The sequence below is a fragment of the Lynx rufus genome, unplaced genomic scaffold (genome assembly GCF_022079265.1).
Source record: "Lynx rufus isolate CCGP_SWC_20201006 ecotype Redwood Valley unplaced genomic scaffold, mLynRuf1.p SCAF_2, whole genome shotgun sequence".
Lineage (NCBI taxonomy): Eukaryota > Metazoa > Chordata > Mammalia > Carnivora > Felidae > Lynx > Lynx rufus.
Window position 1 is genome coordinate 222,097,718 of NW_025814834.1, and position 22,986 is coordinate 222,120,703.

General features: G+C 49.0%; 1 protein-coding gene across 2 annotated transcripts in view; it reads left to right on the forward strand.

Annotated features, from left to right (window-relative positions):
- The window catches only part of GNB1 (G protein subunit beta 1), an 88,817-nt gene that overhangs the window by 65,435 nt on the left and 396 nt on the right, over positions 1-22,986 (forward strand). For both annotated transcript variants that reach the window (XM_047083402.1, XM_047083403.1), the window contains 6 exons: positions 4,475-4,538; positions 5,460-5,622; positions 17,604-17,670; positions 19,274-19,475; positions 20,338-20,554; positions 22,726-22,841. In XM_047083402.1, the coding sequence (XP_046939358.1) occupies positions 4,475-4,538; positions 5,460-5,622; positions 17,604-17,670; positions 19,274-19,475; positions 20,338-20,554; positions 22,726-22,832 (820 nt within the window). In that variant the 3' untranslated portion in view covers positions 22,833-22,841. The remainder of the gene's footprint in view (positions 1-4,474; positions 4,539-5,459; positions 5,623-17,603; positions 17,671-19,273; positions 19,476-20,337; positions 20,555-22,725; positions 22,842-22,986) is intronic.

The following is a 22,986-nucleotide window of genomic DNA, read 5'->3' on the forward strand; positions in this document are numbered from 1 at the left end:
TTATTCAGATGACTTCTTCTTCTCAGTGGTTCATCTCCATCGTGTTCTGGGTCCTTCTCCCCCGTCATTCTCTACACCCATTTCCCTTAACCTGCAGCATCACTTAGGTGAAACCTATTCCGCCCTCTTTTCTTTTTCTTTTAGAGGCTGCTAGAAAGTTTGTCTCTTCTACTTATTCTACCCAAATAAATAAAGTGCTGTGTGACTATAGCATACTGTTTCAGATACCTAATACATGAGTCTTCAAATGCGTTTCTTTGAGTAGCATTTTTTTGTGTGTTTGTCAGAGAGGAATTGCTTGATTTTCTCTTTGTTCATGAAATTGTCTGCTTCAGAGTGTAAACAGCTACAGAACAAAAGAATCTATCTTTAGTTTGTTCTATACAATGTTCTGTACAATTTCAGATGCAAATGAGAGCTAACTTCAATCATTTTAATGATGGCAGTAATCAGAGAGAATAAGAAAGGAGAAAGAAAAATACCCTTGCTAATCAATCTACCTTGGAATTTGTTATCAAAAGTAGACAGTAACCAAATGGTATATTACCTCCAGGGCTTCTCCTCCATCTGTAGCAACATCAGTGTCCTGATTAGACAGGACGTTTGATAGACAGTCCTGCAGCCAGGTTGTACTTGGAACCTGGTACTCAGGAATCCAGTACTTGGAGCCTGGTACTCAGAGCCCAGTACTCAGGGATCCGACAGTTGGAGCCCGGTACTCAGGAACCTGGTACTTGGTGCCCAGTAGCCAAGTTCCCTAAGCAGTTGCTCTCCTGCAGCAGTCAGGCTCTAGTGTGGGGAGTGGTAGAGAGGACGTGTTCCTCCTACGTCAGGGTGACCAGGGGAAGTTGACCTGCAGGCAGCCGTGTGGCCAGAGCAGTGGAAATGAGGATCGGGGCTGAGGGTGAGGCAGGAGGGCAGGCGGACACCAGACCATCTAGCTTCCTGATAGTTGTGTGCAAGGCATGTGCCGTCAGGTTCAGAGCACAGATGGTGTTTTGAAAGCCTCGGAGTCAGCAGGAAGAAAAGCAAAGACATGAATGAGCAGCACTGAATTCAGGGTCCTGGGCACCCCTTAAAGAAGGGTGACGTGGAAGACCCTGTGGGAGGCTGCTGTGCAAGTCTTGTTCTGTTTCGTGGAGGGTGTGGTGGACACACGCACTTGTTTTATGACTGCTCGTGAAACTGCACGGCTCTGTCCGCAGTGCCCTTCTATGGGGGCCTTATTTTGGAATCACAAACGGTAGGAAAACAAAACCATGATATTTAAAAAAAAATTTTTTTTTAACGTTTATTCATTTTTGAGAGACAGAGAGAGACAGGGTGCAAGTGGGGGAGGGGCAGAGAGAGAGGGAGACAGAATCTGAAGCAGCTCCAGCCTCCGAGCTGTCAGCACAGAGCCCGACGCGGGGCTCGAACTCAGAGACCGCGAGATCATGACCCGAGCCGAAGTCAGATGCTTAACCGACTGAGCCACCCAGGCGCCCCGAAAACAAAACATGATATTAAGGAGGATCTATGCTCTTCAGAGCCTTTCAGAGATCACTTTTTCTAGATAGCCATGTTTTCTGGGTAGGTAAAGTTTTGCCTTTTTAAAGTCCAAAGTAGTTTTTAAAATTTTGGATGTGCATTTTGCTTACGTTGTCTTTATATTTCCTGCCCCCTTCATAATAAATAAAGGTTATTGCACCAGATTTTTCCATAACTCAGGGCTCTAATTCATGAATACCAGTTATCTTACCACGTTTGTGTAATTTGTAGATGCTCTCAAATGTTGCACTGAGTGGCAGTTTGTTTTTCAGAACCACAGGAGACCCCACGATAAGAGGTTTGTGTGTCTGCCTGTGTCAGTGTATATTCTGTCTACCTTTATGTTTATCAACGCACGTATTCATTTGTGCCTAAAGTCTCCTTTCTACATTGGCGAGTCTCTTTCAGTTACAGAAGTTAATGTAAAACTTTTTCTCCCCCTGCTAAAATCTGCTGGAGTCTTGTTGTAATTGAGAGCGAGACACAACTAGCCCAGCCAGGCTTGAGAGCCCTCCCTCCTCCAAGGAAATGAAGGGCCGGACGCGTTAGGATGTGGGCCTCTGTGTGACCTCTTGTTTTCGGCTTCCCGGAGCTCTCACTTCCTCGCCGGCTCTCGCCTGTGCGTTCTGGGTGGACAGTGCCTCATGGGAACTGACTTGTGAATAGCTGACAGCTCAGGGGCAGAATCACCCCAGTTCTCCGGCGGTTGTCCTGTCTCGGATTAAGAGGTGTCTTTACTCACCTTCTAGAGGATCATCGGACAGCTTAACGTTTCTCTAACCCCTGGGCGAGTCAGCAAATATTAAGCTCTCTGACCAGGAGAGCTTTCTAGAGGTGACCCTCCCAGAGGACACGCTCCTTTGCCTTGTCTCGGGTGGTCCGTTCAAAGCCAGAGATTGAGCCGCACGGTGAGCGCTATTCATTACCTGGAAGGAAATAGCGTTAAGTGCCGCACGTGTTTGTAACTGAACCAGGTGCAGGACTTTGCTTTAAGAAACTGCATCTGAAAACTGATAGGACTGGACGTGCACTTGGTTTGGTTCTGTGATACATTTTGCAGTGCACCACTGAAAATGTTTGTGTTCCTTGCCAGACTCATTGTTGACTCCTTGTGAAGGAAGTTTGTGCATCAGAACCTAGAGTTTGATGGAAAGTGTCACAGTGTCACAGTTGTGAGAGTGTCCTGAGTAAATTTTACCTCCAGGTTTTGTTCAGTTCATTAAGCCAAATATGCGTAACCCGTGTTTGATTAAAATCTTTAAAATTAAAAATCTGGGGGCGCCTGGGTGGCGCAGTCGGTTAAGCGTCCGACTTCAGCCAGGTCACGATCTCGCGGTCCGGGAGTTCGAGCCCCGCATCAGGCTCTGGGCTGATGGCTCAGAGCCTGGAGCCTGTTTCCGATTCTGTGTCTCCCTCTCTCTGCCCCTCCCCCGTTCATGCTCTGTCTCTCTCTGTCCCAAAAATAAATAAACGTTGAAAAAAAAAATAAATAAAATAAAATTAAAAATCTGTTGGGGTGGTGGCCATGTGGCCCCCTCCACACCTAACCCATCCTCCCGTTTTCACATACCTAGTGTGTCCCGGCAGAGATTTAAAGACCCTTGGGGGTCACCTGTCAGCCTCAGTTGGGGCTGTTGGGTCCATGGGGAGTCCAGAGACACGGTCCTTCTCCTTGAGGTCTGGCCCTGCCACTGTCCTCTCCTCCGATAGGAGGGGCCCGCGGAAGACTGGCCCTGCACACGTGTCCTTGGGGGGAGGTGGGAAACCCTGGGCGCCTGCGCAGCACCTGAGCTCACCCCTGGGGGCAGTGCCGGGATGCCCTACTTAAAAAACAGGAAAGAAAAAAAATCTGTCATCACACACCATACTGCAGCATATCTCTAGAGCTTCCTTGCCATTCCTTGAAAACAGCACATTTTGTAGGACAGAGTTCTTAGGGTATCTTATGAATAGCTGTGGTTCCCAGAATTACTCATGCTTTCCTTCTGCAGTATCCTGTCTTAATGCTGCAGATATAGACAGTGCACCTTTCAGCACAAGATCCCAAACTTAGCAGTTATCCAAAGCAAGAAAATAGTCTTGAAGAAAATTCATGACAGTTACTAGTCTCTTCTGCTGGACGAGGCACGGTTCCGCTATAGTTAGTCATCTCTTTTAAAAGCAGGTGGGAGGTTAAGTGCCTCCTTAATGTTTCCAGGAGACCTGGAGACTAGATTTAGCTCAGCCTAGGAAATCTCCATGATTTGTTTGTCTCATAAATTTGGAATAGCTAAAAGCTTATTATTCTTTTATATCTAAGCTTTCTACATGTCTAAATGGAAGCATATTTGTGTATTAAGTATTTTCTGCCATCTTTGGTTTTTGAAAGATCTGGATGTCTCAGGGCTCCTGGATGGCTCAGTCGGTTAAGCGTCAACTCTTGGTTTCGGCTCAGGTCACGATCTCATGGTTCGTGAGTTCGGGCCGCATTGGGATTCTCTCTCTCTCTCTCTCTCTCTCTCTCTTTCTGTCTCCTCCTCTCTCTCCCTCCCTCCTCTCTCTGTCCCTCCCTGCTCACTGTCTGTCTCTCTCTCAAAATAAATAAACTTTAAAAAAGAAAAGGGAACATTTTTATGTCTCAAATTTGATGAACAGAAACCAAACCTAAGCAGGTAGAAGAACTCAGCCTGTCCTATCTCAGCAGAGAGTGACTTTAGTGATCTAGTTTGCATTTGAAAGCGAGTGCTCTTGAATCTGCACTGTTATTTGTGGGAGTATTTTCTTCCATGCTTTCAAAGTTGAGTTAACAATCGGACCTTTTGTGTTTTCTCATACATCAGTATGCTTTGTCCCAAGCAAATGTGACACTGAAGTGTGTGTTGACTCACAGATTTAGTTTGTACGATTGCCTTTGTGTGATGATGTCTGTGGTGCCCATCAGTTTGCTCTTGTCCTCTCCCTCTAGGCTTCTAGTCAGCGCCTCACAGGATGGCAAACTGATCATCTGGGACAGCTACACCACAAATAAGGTAAGGGCTGTGTGGGGTCCCCTCCCTGAGAAGCAGACCCCGGGGGAGGCGGCCTTTTAAACTCTGGTTCACTTGTGTAAAACCTCTAACAGGATAGGGGAGGGGGCCGTGGTGCTTTCTGTTTTTAGTGTGAAGGCAGATCACATGGCTAGCACATGTTAGTAGTCTCGTCTGCACAGATTATTATCTCCTTACAGGGCAGGTGGGAGGTTAAATGCCTCCTGAATGGTTTGAGAGACCTGGATTCCAGATTTAGCTTCGTCTGGGAAATTTCGTGTTTTATTTAAAAATGTAGAAATTCAGCTTTTCATTTGGTTGTTAGTTTTTATGAGCGATAACCTGAAAGGCAGTATACTTTGAGGTATAATAAATGAAATTATTTTAAAAACTTAATCCAAGGTTGTGCTGAATGAGAAAGTACTGTCACTGGGTCCGAGCGTATGAAAAGACCAGACTCAGTCGTATTTTACTGGAGAGTCCTATGCGTGCACAGACGATTACAGTATTTTTAACAAATTTATCTGAAGCACAGGGAGGTCTGTGGCAGGATTAAATACAATGTGTAGTTTGGTTACTTCACTGAAAACTTTTTGCAAATCAATTTATAGCCATTTTGACACGCCAGTGAAATGTTTTCTTTAACATCGAGTTTGAGTCAGGAGGCTCTAAGGCACATCTAACCGTAGATTGTGACTTTATTAAGGCTGCAGATTAAATTGGTGTGCAGGGCTGGATTGCTAGTTAAATTAGTACTTTACTGACTGGCCACGCATATAAATTACTTTCAAAATACTTTTGGCTGTTGTTTTGCTCTGTCACCTTCCGTGCAATGAGAGTTGAAGACTAGAAATAGAGCCCTGGAGTCCACAGTTGGCGTTGTTGAACTTGAATGTGTCTGCATCTCTGTGTTCTGTCATGTAGGTGCATGCCATCCCTCTGCGCTCCTCATGGGTCATGACCTGTGCATACGCGCCTTCTGGGAACTACGTGGCCTGCGGTGGCCTGGATAACATTTGCTCCATTTACAATCTGAAAACTCGTGAAGGGAATGTACGTGTGAGCCGTGAACTGGCTGGACATACAGGTACCTGTTGTCATCAGTAAGCTCAGAGTTGTAGAAGATGGTTGCATTGTGTGCTTTGGACTCTCCCCTCTTGTCAATAATGATTCGATGAGATTGCTTGTAATAATGGCCACAAGCACTCTGAAAATGAAATCAAAGACAGGCTTGGATATGCCTTTACCATTAAGAAGCCTTTATTTTTTTTAATTTTTTTTTTCAACGTTTATTTATTTTTGGGACAGAGAGAGACAGAGCATGAGCGGGGGAGGGGCAGAGAGAGAGGGAGACACAGAATCGGAAACAGGCTCCAGGCTCCGAGCCATCAGCCCAGAGCCTGACGCGGGGCTCGAACTCACGGACCGCGAGATCGTGACCTGGCTGAAGTCGGACGCTTAACCGACTGCGCCACCCAGGCGCCCCTAAGAAGCCTTTAGATTGAAGTTGCTGTGGCATCCTGTTTTCAAGGGTCGCAGGGACTTAGGTCACTGCCTGAGTAGCTGGCAGCCACCTTTTTGAGTTTATGTTAACACAGTTGACTCTGTTACCTCCGTCTAAGCCATCTTGTATCTTAAGTGCCTTTCCACAGGGGTTTCCTAGTCTGAACGTGCATGTTTATCCACGTGTATACGTACCGTGCGTTCCCGCGCCTACTTGTCCGGACTGGTCATCTGAGCTACTTGACGCCAAGTAGCACTCTTGTGGGATAGAGTGCTGAACACGGCCAGCGTTAAGAGTTCGGTGGTACATTATTTTGCCAAGTTTAGTTTCCCTGCGACACTTGTTATTCATAACAAAAGGCATAGTGTTTCTGGTCTCTTCCTAATATTTTACTTATATTCTCAGTTCTCAAACTTATACCCTGCTAGGCTCACCTGTTTTACGTGCAACTAAAGAAATGGTCATAATTAAAGGAGTAAATAATACTGCTTTTGACTCTAGGTAAGCCTTGTGTTAAAGTGATTTTAGTCAGATGAAAGTATGTCCGTTCTCCTTTTTTTTTAAATTCGTGTGACTTCTTGTGTTGTTTTGTGGAAGTGTAATTAACATACAGTGGTACCAGTTTCAAGCATACAATATAATTATTTAGCACTCTACACATTGCTCAGGGCTCATCATGGTAAGTGTGTTCTTGCTCCCCTGTATTTCACCCATTTCTCCCCACTCACCTCCCCTCTGGCAGCCACCAGTTTGATGGTATTGGTTGTCCTTCTAAAGATAGGCTCCCTGTATTTTCTCCATTTCTGTCCTGCATTGTCTCCTGCCCTCTGCTTAGTTGGGGGTGATTCCGTCTTACTTTTCTAGTGTCTTAAGGTGGAAACTTAGATCTTTTTCAGATTTAAGCACTTGAACCTATAAATTTCCCTCTAAACATGGCTTTAGTTCTATTTGAAGTATCTTCAAACCCTTTTGATTATTTCTTTGATTCCTGGGTTACTTAAAAGTATGTTGCTTAACTTTCAAGTACCTGGAGTTTTCTTAGATAACTTATTACTGATTTATAATTAAATTCCATTATGTTCAGCGAACATATTCTGCAACACTTCAGTTCTTTTCGGTTTATTGGGACTTGTTTTTTTTTTTTTTTTTTTTTTTTTAATTTTTTTTTCAATGTTTTTATTTATTTTTGGGACAGAGAGAGACAGAGCATGAACGGGGGAGGGGCAGAGAGAGAGGGAGACACAGAATCGGAAACAGGCTCCAGGCTCTGAGCCATCAGCCCAGAGCCCGACGCGGGGCTCGAACTCCCGGACCGCGAGATCGTGACCTGGCTGAAGTCGGACGCTTAACCGACTGCGCCACCCAGGCGCCCCTATTGGGACTTGTTTTTAAAGGAGCAGATAATCTGTCACAATGACCGCGCCGCATGCACTTGGAAATCGAGTCTGTTCTGTAAGTGCTGGGCAATGTTCTCAATGTGTTCATTAGAGCCAGGCTTTTGAGCCAGAATTCTTGATACTGTTCAAATCTTCTATATCTTTATTTCTATAAATTGCTGAGAGAGGTTTTTTTTTGTTTTTGTTTTTGTTTTGTTTTTAATGTTTGTTTATTTTGAGAGAGCGAGAAAGGGAAAGAAAGAATCCCAAGCAGGCCCTGCACTTTCAGTGCAGAGCCTGAGGTGGGACTCAAACCCACGAACCATGAGTGGAAATCAAGAATCGGCTGCTTAACCAGTTGAGCCACCCATGTGCCCCTGAGAGAGGAGGTTAAAGTCTCTGATTATGGATTTATCTTTCTCCCTTTAATTCTGTCAGTCTTTGCTTTATATATTTTGAGCTCCGTTAGTAGAAGTATATGCATTTGTGTTGTCCTGTCTTCCTGATGAATCGATCCTCTTACCATGATGAAATGTCCCTTTTCCTCTCAGAATATTCTTCGTTGTAAGTCTGCTTCATCAGATGTGAATAGAGTCACTCCACATTTCTCTGTTTATTGTTTCCATATGTTTTTTTCCATCCATTTTCTTCCAGCACGACCGCATCTTTATAAATAGAGTCCGTTATAGACAGCTTACAGTTGGGTCTTGCTTTTATCTATTTTAAAGGTGTCTGCCTTTTCACTGGCATGGGGTTCGTTTCTGTGTCACGTAATGTTGGCATAGTTGGATTTAGCTTTGTCATGCCACCACCTGCTTTGCCTGCCTGCCTTCTTTTCGGTTAGAATACTAACCCAAATTCTTAGAATCCTAGTTGAGCTTATCTGTTGGCTTTTTTAGTTTCCTCTTTGCATTAATTTTGAGTGGTGTATCTAGGGATTACAATGTACATTCATAATTTTTCAAGGTCCATTCAGAGATAATATTGTATCAGTTCATATAAACTTCAAGAACCTTGCAGCCGTAAAGGCCCATTTTTCTGCCCTTCCTCGTTTTTTATGACCTTTTCATGGCTCTTGCCTCTATGTGCCCCCATAAAACATTGTCCTACTTTTTCCGATACACATTCTTAGCTGTTTGAAGAGATTTGAGTTGTCCTTTACGTTTTCTCAATATTTACCATCCCGAGTGCTCCTTCTTCCTGTCCGAGGATGGAAGGAAGGGCTCCCTTTGGCCTGATGCGTTTGTTTTAAGGTTTCTCGCAGTTAGTGGAGGTCTGCTAGCAGTGATTACTCTCCATTTTCATTTATCTGGAAGTATAAAATTTGAAAAAGAAAATTTTTTTTTAATATTTATTTATTTGGGGGAGGGCGCAAGCAGGCAAAGGGCAGAGAGAGGGAGACATAGGATCCCAAGCAGGCTCTGTGGTGACAGCAGAGAGCCTGATATGGGGCTCGAACCCACAAACTACGAGATCATGACCTGAGCCAAAGTTGGACGCTCAACCGACTGAGCCACCCAGTTGCCCCTTCCTTCATTCTTGAAGAGTTTTTTTTTTTTTTTTTTTTTAAGATTTTATTTTACTTTTTTAAAGGAATCTCTACACCTGACGTGGGCCCGAACTCACAACCCCAAGGTCAAGAATTGCACACTCCGCTGACCGAGCTGGCCAGGTGCCCCAGTTTTCCTTCATCTTAAAGAGTCTGTTTGCTAGATCTATTGGTTTCTGGGGTTGATAGTTTTTTTCTTTCAGTACTTTAAAGACTTTTCTTTGTTTTGTAGCAGTTTGACTGTGTCGTGCCTCTATGTGGTTTTTCTTTGTACTTTGCTCCAGCATCTTGAATTTGTGAAGTTTTGACTTTTACTAAATTTGGGACATTTTAGGTCATGTCCTCAAGTACATTTTTCTATTCTGTAGTCTCCTCCTTTTGCAATCAGATTTGGTCCTTTTGCAATCAGATTTGGTCCTTTCAGACCTGTCCTCAGGCTTATGTGACTTTTGTCACCTCTAGTATTCTGACTACCCAGCAACCTATGTATATGAGATGTTCTGTTTTTAGTTCTAGAATTTTTGTTTGCTTTTTAAAAAAACAGTTCTTTTGTTTGCTGTTTAAAAAAACAAAAACAGTTGTTTTTCTACTGAGATTTTCTTATTTATTACATGCATATTTGGTATCCTTCATCACAGTTGTGAGAACTGCCTTCAGAATTCTTGTTGGCACTTCAGCAGCTAATCCTTTTGAGGCTGGTCTTGAGGACTCTTTTCAGTCTGGGTGACGTTTTCCTATTTATTAGTATGTCTAGTAATTTTGAATTGTATCCTGGACGTCGTGAAGTGCTGTGCTGTAGGCCCTCTGTACTCTTGTGTCGTGTCGGGCAGCAGCAGGAGCCTCGTCTGTCCTTTTCCCATCAGCCAGGCCGTGTGGAGCCTGCTTTTTGCCCGCGTGGTTCAGATAGAAGCCTTGGGCACTTCGGTGCGTGATTGAGGGCTCCTCTTCTGTGGCTTTCTCCTTTCTAGGTTTTCTTCTTTCATTTTCTGCTATGGTTGCCCACAGATCTGTCTACTGGCTATTCAAGAAGGTTGGACACGGATCTTACCCACGTGGTGTCATAGATGGGGGCCTGCCTTAGAAACAGGCTCCATCAGCGCCTTTCTTTTCTTCCAAGTGTAGGCTCCTCTTCATTCTGTTTGCTTCTGTTTCCTGTGCCTTTAGTTGTTTGTTTGTTTGTTTGTTTGTTTGTTTGTTGTAAAGGTTTTATTTTTAAGCAATCTCCACACCCAGTGTGGGGCTTGAACTGACAACCCTGAGATCAAGAGCCGCCCGCTCCACCGACTGAACCCGCCAGGCACCCTGTCTGTTTTTTGTCCAGAGCTCATCGTTGTTTTCTGTGGGGGAGTTGAGTTGCTCCTGTGGCCAGAACTGCTGCCCCATGGCTGGAAGCCACATAGGCCACCTGTGTGGTCCTCGTGAGCCGTGTGATTGTCCAGTGAGCACACTTCAGAAGTCACTTGGTTTATAGCATTGATGAACCGCCAACACTTAAAAACATATATCCTTGGAGCACCTGGGGGACTCAGTCAGTTAAGTGTCCGAGTCTTGGTTTCAGCTCAGGTCATGATCTCTTGGTTCGTGAGTTCGAGTCCCATGTCAGCTCTGGGCTGACAGTGTGGAGCCTGCTTGAGATAGTGTGTCTCTCTCTCTCTCTCTCTCTCTCTCTCTCTCTCTCTCTCTCAAAAATAAATAAACCTTAAAAAAAATACATTCTTACTGTTTATCAGTCTGATTTATAATCAGATTCAGGGTATTGACTTCCATTTATAATTAAGGATTTAGATATTTTAACACTATGTTTGTTGAAACAAAAAACAAAATTTGGATTAGAGGAAATACTTAAAAGGTTTTGTTTCCTTCATATGTCATGAAATTTTACTTCCTGGGAGTTGAGTAGTTTCTTAAAAGCATTTGGCTGCTTAAGAGTATGCGTAACTTTCTTCAGACATGATATATCATTTTTGGCTTCAAGTCAATATAGTTAAAATCTGATAAGCTTAAAATAGCCTTGTTTGGGGCACCTGGGTGGCTTAGTCGGTTAGGTGTCCGACTTTGGCTCAGGTCATGATCTCACGGTTCGTGGATTCTGGCCCCTCATTGGGCTCTGTGCTGACAGCTCAGAGCCTGGAGCCTGCTTTAGATTCTGTGTCTCCCTCCCTCTCTCTCTGCCCCACACTACTCACGCTTTGCCTCTCTCTCTGTCTGTCTGTCTGTCTGTCTCTCAAAAATGAATAAACTTAGGGCGCCTGGATGGCTCAGTTGGTTTAAGTGTCCAGCTTCGGATCAGGTCATGATTTCACAGTCCATGAGTTCGAGCCCCGCATCGGGCTCTGTGCTGACAGCTCAGAGCCTGGAGCCTGCTTTGGATTCTGTGTCTCCCTTTCTCTCTCTGCCCCTCCCCTGCTCATGCTCTGTCTCTCTTGCTCTCAAAAATAAACAAACAGAAAAAAAATGTTTTTAAATGAATGAGCTTAAAAAAAAATTTAAATCATCTTGTTTTAGTCAGAGGGTAGAGGTGTGAACCGTTAGTGGATTCAACACAACTTGAGTGTTTGCTGTCTTTGTCTCGTCTTAGACCTGAGTGTCTGTATAATCAGTGTGGTGTTTATTACTTACGATGCCTTTCTCTGGCCTGGATGTGAGGTTGAGAACTCTTGGTTAAGCCACGGTTGGGACATTTTCTTGTAGAATTTTAGAAACTCGGTTGCACAAAACACACCCGTGAGCGCTATTGTCAGCAGTCATACCAGTCGGTCTTGTCTTCGTCATGTCTGAGAGTCCAAGGGAGCTCCGTTCGCTCACCTTCAGGGGTAAGGCTCTTGGGAATCAGTTGTGTGCCGCTGTTGTTTCCGTGAAATATAACGGCCCACGTGGAACAAACAAGTTTCTGTCTCTGGAGTCAGTTACCCAGGGTTTGTAAACCCTTTGCCAGTACCGCAGAGAGGAAACCTCAGATGGTATTCGCTCTTGCAGAGTCAAGACGCCCTTTGGAAATGGCCACTGGACTGAATTCACAGTGATTGAGGTGGGGCACTTATTATCATTGTTATAAATGTATGACATGCAGAATATAACTTCCCAAGTGCTGTTTTGGTGGGAATAATAACGTGAGAAATGAGGAATTTCCCTAAAGACTCCCATCTGATGACGGTGTCAGGCCTGGTGTCACAGACTGTTCTTGGAGCAGGTCCCTGCATGCTGCTAGGAAAGCTGTGACGCCGGCTTTTATGAAGGAAGGTTCCTTCCTTCATAAACCTCTCATTGCAGTGTGGACACTCTTCCCTTCCCGAGGTCGTTCTGGTCAAGATGGCCACAGATGCATAAACATTTGGGTCAGGAGTTTAGCCAGAGACGTCCTGGGCACAGCCTGGTGTGGTTGCTCAGCGACTGCCTTTCCTTCCTGCCAAACCAGCTGTGGTAGCTGAAGCTTCGTTTTCTAGGGACGATCTGTTCATATAGTCTGAGGCAGGGTATTTTCTGTTCGTGTGAAAGCACAGCGGACCAGACCCATTGTCTAGTGAACTTGGATATTGGGGGCGGGGGATGGAGATGTTTTCCCCTAATTCTGCAGAAGGAGTCATAATGGGGCTGCTCTTTGGTACCCTTTTCATTGGCGGGTTAAATGTGACATGGGCCCTAGGCTTCTTGCGTGTTTGTCACAGTCTGGGAAGCACAGGTCCCACTGCTCACTCACGAATCGCATGGACCATACGGGCAGGAGGTGGGGGGGTGGTGGTCAGGCCGCCTGACCTGGGGCGCCTACTGGGCACAGGGGCTCACGGTGCTGTCCGCACAGTGGGCGTGCGCGCCCCTTAGCTTCCCTCCGGATGGCTCCTTGGACCTACTTTCCATCTTGCCTGCTTAGCAGCCCCGGCAGAGAGAGAGAGAGCCACAGGTCCTGGCCAGGCCTGCCATTGGCCACACTGGATTCCACACCCGCCCCATCTAGCCCTTGGATCGATTGCCTAGATCCAGACCTTAGACCGTCCTGGAAGGATAATGGCAGGCTCTACTGAAAACCCTAAGACCCGAGAGGGCGAGGCCACACAGCCTTGTGGGTGCATCTGAAGGAGTTTCAAGTCTGCTTTGTCTTCATCGGATCCCCAGCTCTGGCATTCGCCTTTCACGTTGGCCTCTCGTTGGGTGTTGTCAACCCTCCTGACTCTTAACAAAACCCTTCTTTGGCATTTCCTCACTTCCACAGCTTCGAGTTACTTCATAGGCCTTCTTTCCTTCTTAGCAGACTTCTTGAACATTGTGCTCTCACTCTTGTCTCTGCTGCCTGGCTGCGGTGCGTCCCTCAGCGTGGGGCAGGCGGCTCTTCATCCAGCTCCGGGCTGGAACGTGGTCCCTCCCAGAGTGGAAGCCGCAGCTGGCGCTGCGTGGGTGCCTGGGGTGGGGCTTTGTGTCTCCAGCTCCCAACTTTGACTTAGCCATAGTGCCCAGCGGGGCCCAGTGCTCTCTAGGGGTGGGCTCGGCTACACCACCAGCATGTGCTCGTTGTAGAAATTCGGGGAAATACCCTGAATTTCTTCCTTTGTGTGTTTTCCTTAAGTGTTTATTTTTGAGGGGCAGAGAGACTGAGCACGAGCAGGGGAGGGGCAGAGAGAGAGGGAGACACAGAATCCAAAGCACACTGCAGGCTCCGAGCTGTCAGCGCAGAGCCCGACGTGGGGCTTGAACTCACGAACCGTGAGACCATGACCTGACCCGAAGTCGGATGCCTAAGAGGCTGAGCCACCCAGGTGCCCCTCTTCTTTTGTGTTTTCAATCTACAGTCTCACCCAGAACTATTCTAAAGAGTTGAGAGAGTTCAGTGCGTGCTGATGTGTCTGTTGCTGGATGTCTGGGCAGTTTCCAGTTTGTCAGTAGTGTGAACGTTCTTGCAGGTGGATGACCCCTCAAGCCTATAGCCATTTTCTTGGGATAAATTAGCTAGCCAGGCCCTCTGGTCTCGGGGGCCACATGAGTCACTTTTCTGTGCACGTTGGTAGTCTCGGTTTTGCTCTCTCTGGGTCGGCACCTTCTCCAGATGCAGAAGTAGGCGTCTCTGCTCCTCTGGCAACAGATTCCCAGCCAGGCAGCACACTCTGTCGGTACGTCCTGCCTCTGTCCTCCAGGCCTCAGCCGACAGCACACCCTGGTGTCCCCCTTGGCCCTTGACCCAGGGACCTGTTCTCTGCACTGTCTCATGTCAAGCCTCCTCTCTCTGGACTGTGTGGCACCCTTGTCCCTGCACTGGGCTGTCCCCCAGCATGTCCTGACACTGTTATCCGTGGTCTCCATGAGGCGTAAAGGAACACTCTTGTGCCTTTGCACCTCCAGATTTGGCACCCATGTGTGTCGGGGTCTGTTTTCCCAGCCCTTCTGTAAGGCTCTCAAGAGCCAGCAGCACCACTGGCTGGCCACTGTGTAGCATACGGCCACACCTGGTGGGGGCCATGTTCGCCCGAGGTGACCCCCCCGCCCTCTACCACACACACACACACACACACACACACACACACACACACACGCGATGGGATTCATTTCTACCCGAGGTGACTCCGTCCCCCCCCCCCCCCACACACACACATGTGTGTACACAAACAGCCCTCCCAGGGAATTTATTCATTCTTCAGTTTTAAAGATGGTAACTGCCACTGGTCGTTCAGGACTTAGTGCACCGGCGGCTCTGTCCCCCGGCAGTTCTCTGGCACCATCCGCAGTCCACGGGGGGGACGGCAGCTCATCAGAGAACGCGGTGCCAGTTAGCCACCGTGTGAGGATTGAGTTGCTTGTTTCTGATTTGCGAGCCCACATTCTGAAGCCTGACTGTGCCCAGCCAGGTGGCTCCTGTGAGACCGTCCTGGTGTCGGAGTTCACGGAGTGCCGTTCGTTGGGCCCTTCTGCAGGCTTCCCTTCCACGCTCACAGGCCTTGGGATGCAGAGTTTGTGTTAGACGGGCCCCATCACGGTGCTGTTGAAGCTTGTTAGCCTCGGTCCAATTTTTCTTTGTGGAGGAAAAAAAAATTCATAAAAAACAACATCCAGCTGGTTATTGTTTCTTCCTCTCGATGTACAAATACAAAGCGGACCACAGAAATGAGTTATCAGATTGTGAGCAGGAAGCCCTGACTTTGTTTAATTAAAAGTAATATTTGTGTATGTGTTTTGAAAGCTCAGACTACGGAAAGTTGGGAAACGAACGTGGGAGACCGTCGTCCCCGGCACTGCCCCTGCCCCACTCTGAGCCCGGCTGTGCTGCCACAGCCTCTCAGGACCACCCTGCCCTCCTCCTCACGGCATCGGTCTTAGTCTTAAGACCTTCTGTGACTTCCTGGTGCCACCTGTTGTTTTGTAAGTGGGATCATTCCCACAGCCTTCCTGGCTCCTAATAACTGCTGCTTGCTGACCTTCGGAGGCCCTGAAGAGTCCCCACCACTTTACCAGCTGACGCGGCATGCCGCCTCTGGTTCTTGGCGGTGGGGGGGAGCTCATGGGTTCCACCTGGCTGGACCACGACCTGTGTGATACACGAGGTGGACAGAGGCCGTCTCGGAGGTCATGTTTCTTTGGGTCTTTGACCTAGGAGTGCCCTGCCTGGCCCTGCAAGGGACACTGCTGGTGCCGAGTCTCCACGGCTCTTCTCTCCTGACCTCCTTGTGCTCCCAAGTCAGACAGGCTGAGGCTGTGATGGTGCAGCATGAGGGCCACCTCACAGGACGCTGTCGCACGCCCAGGGCTGGCTTTCGGAAGGGAGGGACATTTGAATTGACTCGAGCGATGGCAGAGTAGCCAGGAAGCAGATGCTGTTCTTGGAGGGGAACTTGGGCAGAGCCTCAGCAGTATGAGGGACAGGACCTGGGGGTGCACTGAGCAGCTGGGGACCAAGGGTCACATGCATGGTGTGGATTTGTTATCAGGTGATCTTTCCACACAGGCTGCTCCTCTCCTAGCTGGGCATTGATTCACCTGTGGAGTCCCTAGGGTCCCTCTGGACAGACATGACATGGCCTTCGAGAAGTGCTTGACCACACATTCTTTTCTTGTCTTTGTTTTAATGTTTATTTATTTTGAGAGGGAGAGAGGGGGAGAGAGAAAGAGAATCCCAAGCAGGCTCTGTGCTCAACACGGAGCCTGACTTGGGGCTCGATCTCATGACCGTGATGAGATCACTACCTGAGCCAAAAGCAAGAGTCAGTCGCTTAACTGACTGAGCCACTCAGGTGCCCCTACACATCCTTTTCTAGGCACATAGCTGATATTTAAAAATTGTCATCCAGGGGCGCCCGGGTGGCTCAGTTGGTTAAATGTCCGACTTAGGCTCAGGCCATGATCTCACTGCTCGTGAGTTCGAGCCCCGCGTTGGGCTCTGCTGACGGCTCGCGAGGCTCCGAGCCTGGAGCCTGGGGCCTGCTTCAGATTCTGTCTCCATCTCTCTGCCTCTCCCTACTCGTACCCTGTCTCTGTCTCTCGGTCTCTCTCAAATATAAATAAGCATTACAAAAGTTGTCCTCTCCAAATATTTTGGTAACATCTCTCAGATAAATGCTTCGTTTTCCCTGTATTCTTATACTTTCCATACCAAAACCGTTCCGTGGGTTTCTTCTTTGTGTATTTGTTTTTATTTTACCGATCTTCACAGCGTCACCCAGGGCCCTCATGTGGACTGGCAGGGGTGCCCTGTCCTTGTAAGAGCACACCTGGGTGACCGCCTGGCTGGAGGGGGCGGGGCGGCTCTGGCACCATCCTGGCCACCAGCCCACTGGGCACACGCCTTACGGCGGGCGGGGGAGGGCGGTGTGCTGCACTTCTAATTCTTCGAGTCACTTACGGTAGAACAAAACTATAAGCCATGGTCCACAGAGCTAATTAAGTAGAAATCCTAGTGTGTAGGTACTGAAAAACTGATTTTCTGTTTTACCTTTCCTCATACCAAAAGCTGATCGAGGTTGGGGATCTCAGTGTGCCCCACTGCCAGCATCCCGGCATCGGCACCGCAGCTCTGCCTCGCCTCCCACACGCTCAGGCGCCATCCAGCCATTTCCACGCCAACTTGCGTACTCTAGCTGGCATCCTGTAGAAAACCCCGCCGCCCCGCTTGGCGCCCCGATCCCAGCTCTGGCTGTGCCTTCCTGGAGGATTCAGGAGGCCTCCGCAGACCACCCTTTCCCATTCCTTCCCTAACATGTACATACGTTGTCTCTCCCTCCTGGGATGTGAGCTCACACCCCAGGAGGGAGAGAAACAGCCCTCTGATCACAGATATGTTCCAGGTGCCCACAGGGCTGGCCTCCAGGCACCAGCATAAGTTCTTGTGGGATGAGTGGATGTGGGAGCGGAAAGGGAACCCCTGTCCCCACACACGGATCAGAGGAACAGAGACAGCAAGACACCTCCCAGGGTGCGGGGCAGAGGGCTCGCGGCCTCTCCTCTGAGCTGGCATCCGCTCCTCCCGGCCTGTGGGCTGTGCCACCTTGTTTGTTCATTACTGCATGTGGGGCGGGGCGGGGGGCGGCTGGCAAGCATTGGTCTACACCTAGATGTGGAACTTGCAGGTGTGTTCATTCTGCCAGTGTGTTTTCTGTTTACAGGACCTTAGAACTGTGGGCGGGGGCTTGCAGATCAGGGCCATCTTCTGGTTTGTTTTCCAGGTTACCTGTCCTGCTGCCGCTTCCTGGATGACAATCAGATCGTCACCAGCTCTGGGGACACCACCTGGTGAGCACCTGTGCGCCCTGCCTTCTCATACTGCTCACCTTAGACGTGTAGGAAATAAGACTCTTGGCATTAATCAGGCCATCTTTTATTAATTTGAAGTGGCCGTGAGGTGTCAAACACAGATTCATGAGCGATGAGCAAATTCCTTGTACTCTTGATAGATTTTAAAGTTCAGAGTTTAATTTTGAACAACGAAGGACTGACTCATAGGCATCGCAGCTGTAGGTGACATGCCTGTTTTTCTTTCCCCTGGCCACACTCCGTCTGGGCAACTGTTGGCATCCCTTTGGGGAGCGGGTCCCCTCTGAGCGCTGTGTCACTGTGGACTCTGAGCAGAACTGAAGAGGAGCAGGGCTTCCCATGTCAAGTGCACTGTTTCAGCCTGCCTCGCTTTGAGCTTCTACCTTACAGTTAGAAGCCCACTTAACCTCTAGAACATTAAATGATCAGATAGGAGTCATTTCAGACTTAAACCGTCGTCAGGGGCTTTTCTGGGCTTTGTGGCACGATGTGGCGGCATGCCCTGTGCCGGGTCCCGACTCCTCTATCCAGCTTGTCCTGTTTGTATAAATCGTATAGGTTCACAAAAGACTTACAATGTAGCCTGTCCGTTTTCGGAAGAATTTCTTTATTAGAAGATATTTTTTTTTTTTAATTTTTTTTTTTTCAACGTTTATTTATTTTTGGGACAGAGAGATACAGAGCATGAACAGGGGAGGGGCAGAGAGAGAGGGAGACACAGAATCGGAAACAGGCTCCAGGCTCTGAGCCATCAGCCCAGAGCCCGACGCGGGGCTCGAACTCACGGACCGTGAGATCGTGACCTGGCTGAAGTCGGACGCTTAACCGACTGCGCCACCCAGGCGCCCCTAGAAGATATTTTTTTAAAGCTGGAGCCCTGGACGTGATTCCTTCCTTGCTGTAGTCCCTCCAGGCCCTAGCAAGGAACCCCCCCTGCACAGTCAACCTGTAAATGGTGTAACCGGATTTGCATCTGAGCCAGAACCAAGCAGCTTTCGGTGCTGCTGCTTCCTGGGGCTTGAAACACAGAAGTGGCCCACGCTCCACCCGCAGCACAGTCGACGTCTCACCTTTGTACCCTTTAAATAGCTGCTCATCAGACATCCACGGGACACCAAACTCAGGGACTCTCCCGTTTGTGTCTCCCGAGGAAGGCCGTGGGACCCGCGCCTTGCCCTGAGCCATTTGTTGACCTGGTGTCGTCTCCGTGTCTTAGCCCGTGGCACCCCGGAGGGCAGCGAGCTGGCTGCAGCAGATCTGTGCCCGTGTGGGGCACTGGCCAGGAGCCCCTGCTGCTCCTTGCAAGCCCACATGGGGCACAGGTCACTGGCTCCCCCTTTGTTGGTGTTTGAGTTGGTGTAGAGAGAACAGTTACTCCAAAGCCTGTGGCCACATTCTCGTCTGTGTTTTGTTTGGGTGCTTGGTTTCCCTTCCAAACAAAGCCACATTATGACATTTAGATTTGTTTTCAGTAAAAGCACAGAGGTTTACTGTGGTCCTGGGGTGGTTTGAAGGACAGTTTGTCACATGACTGCTTGTCTGACAAAGTGAGGTGACTGCATGTTTTGTGTTCCTGCTGCAGTGCTCTGTGGGACATCGAGACCGGCCAGCAGACGACCACGTTCACTGGACACACTGGGGATGTTATGAGCCTCTCTCTCGCTCCTGACACCAGACTGTTTGTCTCTGGTGCTTGTGATGCTTCAGCCAAACTCTGGGATGTGCGAGAAGGGATGTGCCGGCAAACTTTCACCGGCCACGAGTCTGACATCAATGCCATCTGTGTGAGTTGGGGGTTCAGCTGTGGGTTGGGGTCCTTTGCCAGCTGTTAGCGAGTTAGATTGCTTTCTGTATACCGTGGAACCCACCATTAAGCTTTAAAGTGTTTTCAGGAGTAGATGTTGTCTCCTCTGTGTAACTATAACCTAATTTACAAAAACTCCTGTAGAAAGCTTAGATGTGATGTGCTCTCTCGTCCTTGTGAGGCCGGCCGATTCTGTGCTGACTGTTCATCTCACAGACATTGGCGATGGGCCTACAGCGTGCAGGCCCTGGGGTGAGCCAGCGATTGGTGTCCTGGGCTTCCCTCTAGTCGGGAAGCAGACAAGGCAGTAGTTGACCCAGTCAGCACAGTCTCTTAGGAGTGGGGGGCGGAGGGGGAGCAGAGGCTGAACCTTGAGCAGGAACCTTACACGCTCAGCCTCCTCCCCGCGGTTGGGGCGCAGCCAGCTGAAGGAGCCTTCCTTTGCCGCGTCACCCTGACGTGATGGGGGTTGCAAGAAGATGTGGAGGGTGGTATCTGGTTGGTCAGGGCTGGGCATTCCTCCCCCGCTTTTCCTCCACGAGGCTGGTGCAGCTGCTGGCGGTGCTCGGGGGTGACCACACTCTTCCTGCTCCCCTGGGAAACAGTTGATCATGAAAGGAAGGCTACTCTTTGGGGAAGACGGCCGCCGTGCCTGCCCCAGTACCGACGCCCTCCCTTCCGGATGCCCAGGCCGCTGCCGCTCTGCTTCCCTGTGTCTCCAGAGTCCGGCCCCTGCTGACCCTTTCCTCCTGTGCGGGCAGCAGCCCTGTGTGGGCCGGTCCTGTTTCCACTACTTCTCTGTGTGCATTTGCCTACTCTCTCGGCTTGCTTTCTCTTTCTAGTTCTTTCCAAATGGCAATGCGTTTGCCACTGGCTCGGATGATGCTACCTGCAGGCTGTTCGACCTCCGTGCGGACCAGGAGCTCATGACTTACTCCCATGACAACATCATCTGTGGGATCACCTCGGTGTCCTTCTCCAAGAGTGGGCGCCTGCTCCTTGCAGGGTACGACGACTTCAACTGCAACGTGTGGGACGCGCTCAAGGCCGACAGGGCAGGTGGGTGCTCGCCGGGCCTCCTGGGCCTCCTAGGCACGGAGGGCTCACCTTTGAGGATGGACCTGACTCCCAGAGGCTGGAATATTCGGGTTTGCACACATGATGCTGGTAAGAAGCACGTGCTGTGCCCAAGTATATCTGCCTGCCCTGTGGTGTGGCCGGTGGAAGGACAGGGGACAGGCCAGGGTGTCTACGCTCAGGGTCTCCAGCACGTTGGCTTCCCTGGCACCAGATCTCCTTACACGCACTGTGTGGGGTGCACGGAGACCACCACGGTGGGCGGACAGCTGCTGGGTCTTCAAGGCCCTCACCTTGCTTTCTCTCTCCACCGGCTGTACGTGGTGGAACCGTGTCATCTATGCGGCACAGGCTTGGGCAGGTCTAAAGTCTCAAGTTCACACATCAAAGGCAAGCGTGTGGCTGTAAAGGGCATTAAAACACAAGTCGTACAGGGTTGCCCGACTGGCTCAGTCAGTAGAGTGTGTGCCTCTTGATCTTGCGGTTGTGAGTTCAAGCCCCATGTTGGGTGTAAAGATTACCTAAAAATAAAATCTTAAAAAAAAATTAGAAAAGAAAACACAAATTGTACAAAAGGTGAGAAACATCCTGTAATAAACGTGGACAGTCAGGCAGCTGAATTGAATTGACGTTTTCAGAATCTTTCAACCCAGTTAATCTTGGCAGGGGGAAGAAGGGAGCATGACTTGGGGTCTTCTTGGGGGGTTCTTGCCTTGACGTCCCACTTTCTGATGGATCTTTACCCACCCTGGGCTGAATTCCCCTCCTGCCCCCCACTCCCTCTTGCATACCTCTTGCTCCCACTGCCCCAACAGTTTTCCGGTCCTGGTGCCACAGCAGAGGACACTGTTCCATCCAGCTGAGTCTGTCTCTTTACTCAGCTGTGACACTAAGGAGTATAGGAAATGGACACGATTCTCTGAAATTAGCATCAGATTCTTCCGATCAGACGTGGAATGTTCTGGATGATACTTACCTTCTTTTTCTCTAATTTTTTTTTTTTAATGTTTCTCTTTGAGAGAGAAAGAGAGACAGAGCACGAGTGGGGGAGGGGCAGAGAGAGGGGGACACAGAGTCGGAAGCAGGCTCCAGGCTCCGAGCTGTCAGCACAGAGCCCGACGCAGGGCTCGAACGCCCAAACTGTGAGATCATGGCCTGAGCCGAGGTTGGAGGGTTAACTGAGCCACCCGGGTGCCCCTGGCCGATGATTATCTAAGCACAGGTGACTGAATGTCAACAGGAGGCTTGTCTCACTGTGGGGTCAGCATGGAGTCACTGTGTGACATCCCATTGGCCCCTCTTGCCTCAGTGTCCAGCTCTCTGTCTTGTGCCCTGTGCTAGGCGCCAGGGGTTACAAACAGATGAACAGCCCACAGGCTTACACTCTTGGGTTCTAATTGCCCTGAGATTGGACTGGTTGGCTTTTTTTATTATGATTTAGATTATGATTTAGATTTCTTTTCTTTTTTTCTCTTTCTTTCTTTCTTTCTCTCTCTCTCTCTCTCTCGCTTGCTTTCTTTCTTTTTTGTTTTTATTATATTTATTTATTTATTTTGAGAGGGGGTGGGGAGGGGCAGAGAGAGAATCTCAAGCAGGCTCCATGCTCAGCGCACAGCCTGACCTGGGGCTGAATCTCACGAACGTGATGAGATCATGACCTGAGCTGAAATCGAGAGTTGGACGCTCAACTGACTGAGCCACCCAGGTCCCCCTATATTTCATTTTTTATTTAAGCGTCTTACCACAGTGAATACATTCAGGAGTTGGTGCCAAAGGTCCTAAGTTACTCACTGTGTGTGTCTGTACCTTTTTATTGTGTATGTTCCTTGTCATCACGGCTGTCTTAAGTCAGACTTCTTACTGGGGGCTCCAGTGCGTCTTTGTTGTGTGTGAACACTTCCCTGTGGCTGTAGGTGTGTCCATGTTGTTTTTAAGAGAGGAGTGTAGTGAGCTGCACTCGCCTTGGACCAGCGTGGTTTCTCTGCCTCCCGGTGTCCTTCCCTGCCATTGGGACATTGCAGAGGAGGGGCCTTGGCGTTCTGGGTATGCTTCCGCGGGTGGCTCTGCCAGCCAGCCCTGCATAGCATCGCCGCGTCGCCCCCAGGTGGGGCACCTCTGGGTCCTGGAGTGACTGGGCTGTCATCTGCTCTCAGGTGTCTTGGCCGGGCATGACAACCGCGTCAGCTGCCTGGGGGTGACTGACGATGGGATGGCCGTGGCGACAGGGTCCTGGGACAGCTTCCTCAAGATCTGGAACTAACGTCGACAGGTAATGCAGCAGCCAAGGTGCCCTCCCTGCGTGCACGTCTGTGTATGTATTTCACACGGCACATAGGATGTCACAGTTGCTAGATTAATTCGATGTAGAGCTGATCTGGAACTGTGCTCAGGTGAGCGTTACATCCACCTGAGGT